The sequence below is a fragment of the Myripristis murdjan genome, chromosome 21, assembly GCF_902150065.1.
Source record: "Myripristis murdjan chromosome 21, fMyrMur1.1, whole genome shotgun sequence".
In the NCBI taxonomy this organism is placed as follows: Eukaryota; Metazoa; Chordata; class Actinopteri; order Holocentriformes; family Holocentridae; genus Myripristis; species Myripristis murdjan.
This window is the reverse complement of record NC_044000.1, coordinates 139809-145808: the sequence shown is the minus strand read 5'-3', so window position 1 is coordinate 145808 and position 6000 is coordinate 139809. Positions and strand designations below refer to the sequence as shown.

The following is a 6000-nucleotide window of genomic DNA, read 5'->3' as shown; positions in this document are numbered from 1 at the left end:
TAAGGATCTGAGGATCCATTGTTGATCACACTAGGTGACAAGATGTTCAATATGCACATGCTCATGTATGTTCCTTGTTGTGCAGCCTGCTTACATTTAACCTAATTTGGAATAATGTACAACAACAAATTTACTAGAAAATGTATTTCCTTAATTTTGACTTTTTTTTATTTCCCTTGAATAATGGAGAATTGCGAAATTGCTGGACATTTAACTGTGGCAGCACTGGAGCAACATATTGTGAAAGGATAAATACGTGTTGAACATGTTAAAAAGGAAAAACAGGGTGAAATAATTTTCTCCTAAAAATGAATGAATTAATTAATCTTTAAAAAATGTATGCAGTAGAGGACTAGGATCAGCCCCAAGACCCCATGACACTGAATAGGGATAACTGTGTATGCAAAATGGATGGAGTAATAACAAACAAACAAACAAAACAAACAAACCAGCTTTGTGCAGCAATTCAGGGCAAGCCAGAAAGAAACAGCTTTGAACAAAGATACTGGAAACACTGGAAAGGGGAATGATCATTTATCAAGTCCAAATACAGGCTCTTCAAGAAATGTTATCCAAAGTTAGCAATAGTAATGATAATAATAATGATGACAAATTAAAATTGTAACAAAAAATATCTCCAACATTTAGCACATTGTTCAAAAGGAACATCACAGAGACAGTTTGAGGCAGTTTAAAGACTGACAAAGGATATTTGCAATCAGTATGTTCAGACCATTATTACATTTTCAAGGTAAACCTATTCATACGCATGAGGAGCAAACCCCCCTTTTCAGTGATACAACATTGATTGCAGAACCACAGTAGGAAGTGGGCATAATTATTTGAGAGAATACAGACAAATTCCGCCATATAATGACCATGCCATTTTTGGAGCAACCCAGTGGTTGAGTAGTTCTGTGATGTCGTCGCATTTCATTCTAATTATGTCTATCTTCAGCAGAGATGGCATCAAACCAATCACATCAAAAATACTCTGCTATATTTACTGCATTTGAGTAGTCTTTGTCCTCCTCTTCACATATTTGAGTGCTTTAAACAGCAATTTCATTATTATTCAGTTATAAATTTAACTAATTTAACTAATACCTATTATTTTAAAAGTATTTTTAGACATAAGTCTACAATGGTGAAAACTTGACTGGTATTAACTAAAAAAGGATAATCCCCAAATTTTGGTCGAATACTAGCCACCAAATTATTCCCACAGTCCACACCAGAACCAGCACTGCATTATTTTTCAGTATTTTTTTTTTTTTTTTACATTTGTACAAATTCTTCCCTTTGAAAGCTGTTAGGTACTTGAGCATACTCAGTGAGGTGGGGGGTGGTTGGCTGCTTGCAAATTTACTTTACTACCTATTTTTTGTCAAGGTCAAAGATCTCCTGGCTCTCGATGAGAATGAACTCCACAACCTGGTTCTGGTATACCATGTTGACTGCCATGTTCCCGGAGTCCAGCTCAGGCCACATCAGTGTTGGGCCAAAGACAATACTGATGCCCTGAGTTGACATTAGGTTTTTTGAAGAATAGACCAGGACTCTGACAAAAAAAAAAGAGCAAAACAAAATTGTTATTGTATATAGCAAGCAAGATCATATGGGGGTATTATTGTACAGCTCATCCAATATAGTCACTCAGCAAACAATGCATTATGCATTTATAAATTTAATATAAACATAGCTTTTCAAGCTCAGATCTGGGGTACATAAAGATCAGATGTGTTCTTTGCAGATACTTCATCACTTCTCCATTTTATGGGCTCAGTATGTATCTATATTATCTTTCAGATTTGTATGCACGGTAGTTTTTACCCTTAAATGGTCCCTGCTGAAAGATTATCTTGTTGCAAGACTGGCAACACTGGTATATCATTTTGTGAACCCAGCTTTAGGTACTGAAAGATCCAGGTTCAGCCACAACTCAAACCCCTCACTCTCCACACCACAAATTCAGCAGTGGTGAACATTGCAGAACATCCATTGACTCAACAGGGAAAGTTCTAAAAGTAATGTGGATAGAGGTTTAACGCAAGGAGTCTGGAAAGGCAAGGAAACCAGAAAAGTTTGGCACTGGAGAACAAGATCCACAACTAAACTAAGACTACATTTTCTGTGGTTAGCAACAGGTCACAAAGGTAGACAACTACACTGCATTCACCTAGACTCTAGTGAACAATGTGTATTAGTGTCAACTGTCTTCTCCTTTGAAATTATTGTTTAGATAGGTGTTCTGGTGAGACTTTAAGCCAAGGGTAGGGAGCATCTGAGGACTGTCTCTACTCTGTACTATGGAGCAGAGAGTGTGTAGAAGAGTGTAGCATTCTCCTTGTGCTGAGGCTTGGCTGGCGGACAGAGGCAGGCAAGGCTGAGGGGGACCAACCAAATGAAGGAGGCAGCCCGCAGGCTTCTGGGCCTGTTATGTAGTGAGGCCTGGAACAAGATGGAAGGACCGCGGCACAGGGCTGCTCTCCAAGCTGTCAGTGGGTTCTTGACGAAGCGTTCTGAGGTGGGATTGAGTCCCCTCTTGCCCAAAACGGATGCACACAGGGCCTCTCAGTGCATAATTGCATCCAAAAGGTATTGTCAGTGTGCCAGGCATGTTCGTCTGTGCCGCTGTGGCGTCTAAAGCTGGTATTTTGCAGAGCCAAACTGATGTTATCTATGGCTTACATGTCATAAAACACAAAGCAAAAACACAGGCTGTAAATTTTCTGTCCTCATAGCGCGCACACACTGTTTTTGCTTAGATGTGTTGCACATGTATACTCCTGTAAATAAGTTTTCTTTTTCTTGTCTTCTATTTTTCCCAGTATCTGATTGGTTTTTGATATGGACACAATAGTTCTAGCTGTATTTTAGGATGTATGTAAACAAGTGTACAACATTTACTCGCCCTCTGAGGGCTTTCCTAATGAGGTCAAAATCAGCATCTGAAGCCACTGCAAGCTTGGCTCTTAAAGGGTTAACTGCATGTGATAGCCAACATCTTGTCCTGCCATGTAACATTACACTATGGACTGAGCACATGTGTTCCATGCATATTCCTCAACCTCATTAATGAAAGAAACTCCTGATGATCATCCACACTGACACAATCATGATGAATAATTATCATCGTCTCACTTTGAGCAAAGAAATTAAATTTTACTTGAAATGTGCCTTCAGTCTATAATGTCAGAAAGAATGCACAGTGAAGTAATAATATTGCAACACTAATAAAGTCAGTGTGTGATTAAATAGCACTACTGTAAAGCAAACTGTTATTGGTTTTCATTTTGGTGTTTTCATCCTAACACTGGTACGTGGTAGGATACACATGCATCACACATGTCATCTTTCGAACTAATTGGCAAAAAAGCTGATCAGTTGGTAGAAACTGTTGTAAGAAAGTTACATTAATTGTATTCATATTTCAGGTTTAGTTTACAGGTGGGTAAACTAAGTATCAGGAAGTTGATCTGTGCTTGCAAAGATGAATCCAAATCCCAATTACAGGATTTTAAGTCAAGGTCAAGTCAGATTTTATCTATATAGCACATTTAATGCCCAGGCAATTCAATGTAAAATAAAATAATACTAATAATACTGATACTACCACCACTACTACTACTGCTTCAGACAATAATGATAAGACGATGGGGAACATTAACAGAAGTACATAAATAAAAAATAACTAAACTAAACAAATCAGATGTAGCAACAAAACTGCAAAGTAAGTGACCGGCTTAATCAAAGATGGTTGAGGTTACTTTTAAAAGAGGTTAGGCCAGTGGCACAGTTTAGGTTAACTGGAAGCCTGTTCTACAGAGAGGGAGCATAACAGCTAAAAGATTGGTATTTGCCTAGTGTTTGGGAAATACATGGCAAGGTAAAGACTGCTTTCTGAATCTCGAAATTAATTCTAGAATGTATCGGAAGAGAAAAATCTGGAAATCATGTTCAAAATAAAATGCAGCTTGAATTTCAAAACAAAACAAAACAAAAAATAATGATGAAATGATGAAATGAAGTGATGAAGATGGCTTAGTGGATTCAGTCAGAGGATGACTACTATGTACAAATAAATGTAAACTTAAGGCAGGACTTGCAAACTACGATTTTAAAAGTTTTAAATGAGACAGAATGATAAAAGATCATGGTCCAAGATGTGTCTGTGTGTGTGAGTCAAAATTACAAAGTCAGAAAGTATAAGTCTATGCATGTACAGCATACATGGTACATTTCTGTGACGAAGTACTTAAATACTTTGTTGTGTATCCTGAGTGCAATGCAAGTGAAACCTGATTTGAATGTGTACACACTATAATTTCCCATTTATGTCTACAATTCACCTCAGACCCGTGCCTGCACACAGTACATCACTGTTCCATGCCTGTCCTGGCATCAGGATTTTAACTTAATTTGAACAGTACAATGATCTGGATTGATCTGGACGGTCTGGATTGCCATTCCTAATGGCTCACTAATGATCTCAAATTAGAAGACTCAAGTATTAAAGTAATTCTACTGTATATTCATAGGAGGAATACGTCATCTAAGCTCTAGGGCTGATTCTCCTGCTATCTGGCAATCAGCTGAGAGCTAGTGTTAACATCTGCTTCCTGTTTCTCTTTCCTCCTCAACATTCTTCCATCATAACACCCCTGATCCTTTCCTCCTCTTGCTACCTCTTTTTATGGCTCATTCTTTTTATCTCCTCATACTTTTTCCGCTCTCTTCTTTCCATCCTCGACCCAACTTACTGTAGTGGCAAAATACTGGCACAGTTATTCAAGGGAGCCATGGTGACATGCATAATAGCAAGTGTCCAGCATGCCCAGGAGGTGACCACAGGACTCTTGATGTAAACTGACGAGCCATTGATATCTCTACATAAGTTGACATGCGCAGCCCAAGATGCCAATGCTAATTAATTAGCATCTCATTTTCCCGAGCAGGGGGCATGACAGGAAATGGGAGCTGGACCATGATGGTGTCCCTCTCCCTCCTCGCCTGGAAGGCTTCTTCTAATTGGGTCAGGATCATTGACTTCTTCAGGATCATGGGACAGATGATAATTTGAGATAGGGAGGGGGAAGAGAAGAGAAAGAAGGGTCTAAGGAGCTAGAGGAAGAGGACTAGAAAGAGGATGATGAAGGAGTGATGGTGGATGGTAATGGCTCAGAGGTGGATGAGTGGCCCAGAGGGTGAAAAAGGAGGCTTCAGTGTCATAAAGTGAAACCTAAATCCTACCAGTGTGAGGCACTAAAGTTAAAATACTGAAAGGTTTCCAGTGAGCATCTTCAGTGTACTATGGGGTAAATATTTATGCTAAATGTTGACTGCATACACCAGAGCTGCCTGAAAAAGGATTTAATCCACTGGGTACCCACTGATCTCAGGACTAGCATTGGCTTTGCCACGCCTATAGAGAGGTTGTTCCAGAGGTTTGTTTTTCACTGCTCTTTAAGGTCAGCAAGAAGTAGAGACGGAAAACTCAGCCTGTGGATGTTTTAAAACCCTTGTGGTAAATGGCAACCATGAACAGCAGTGACAAAAACACCCACAAAAGAAGGAAGAAATAGAATGGCTAAGTGAAGGTACACTTCAGAGAATCTGGTTTCTTTGACCACATCATCACAATGCAAGTACACAGCTCCATATTGAAGCCAGACCCCACGGACTTGGGAGAAAAAAGAGGAACGCTGGTTCCACACAAGCAGAGGATGAAGCCACAACAAAGGAGTCAAAAACTTCATAGACTCCTGCATTACTAAAGGCCCAGCCCCAGCCAGGGCTGAAATAAAACCCCTCAGCAAAGCCAAGGATCGTAAAACACACTCTTTCTCTCACTGTTGGAGATGAGAACTCACACATTTTCTCTCTCTCTCCCTCTCGCTTTCTCTCTCTCTCTCTCTCTCTCTCTTTCTCTCTCTCTCTCTCTCTCTCTCTCTCTCACACACACACACACACACACACACATAAATGATAAATACAGAA

The 6000-nt window shown here is 39.5% G+C and overlaps 1 protein-coding gene across 1 annotated transcript in view; it reads right to left on the bottom strand.

Annotated features, from left to right (window-relative positions):
- Positions 1-633: 633 nt before the first annotated feature.
- arhgap15 (Rho GTPase activating protein 15) overlaps positions 634-6000 on the bottom strand; it is a 94405-nt gene continuing 89038 nt past the window's right edge. The window contains exon 13 of the mRNA XM_030081389.1: positions 634-1561. Within this exon, the coding sequence (XP_029937249.1) occupies positions 1378-1561 (184 nt within the window). The 3' untranslated portion in view covers positions 634-1377. The remainder of the gene's footprint in view (positions 1562-6000) is intronic.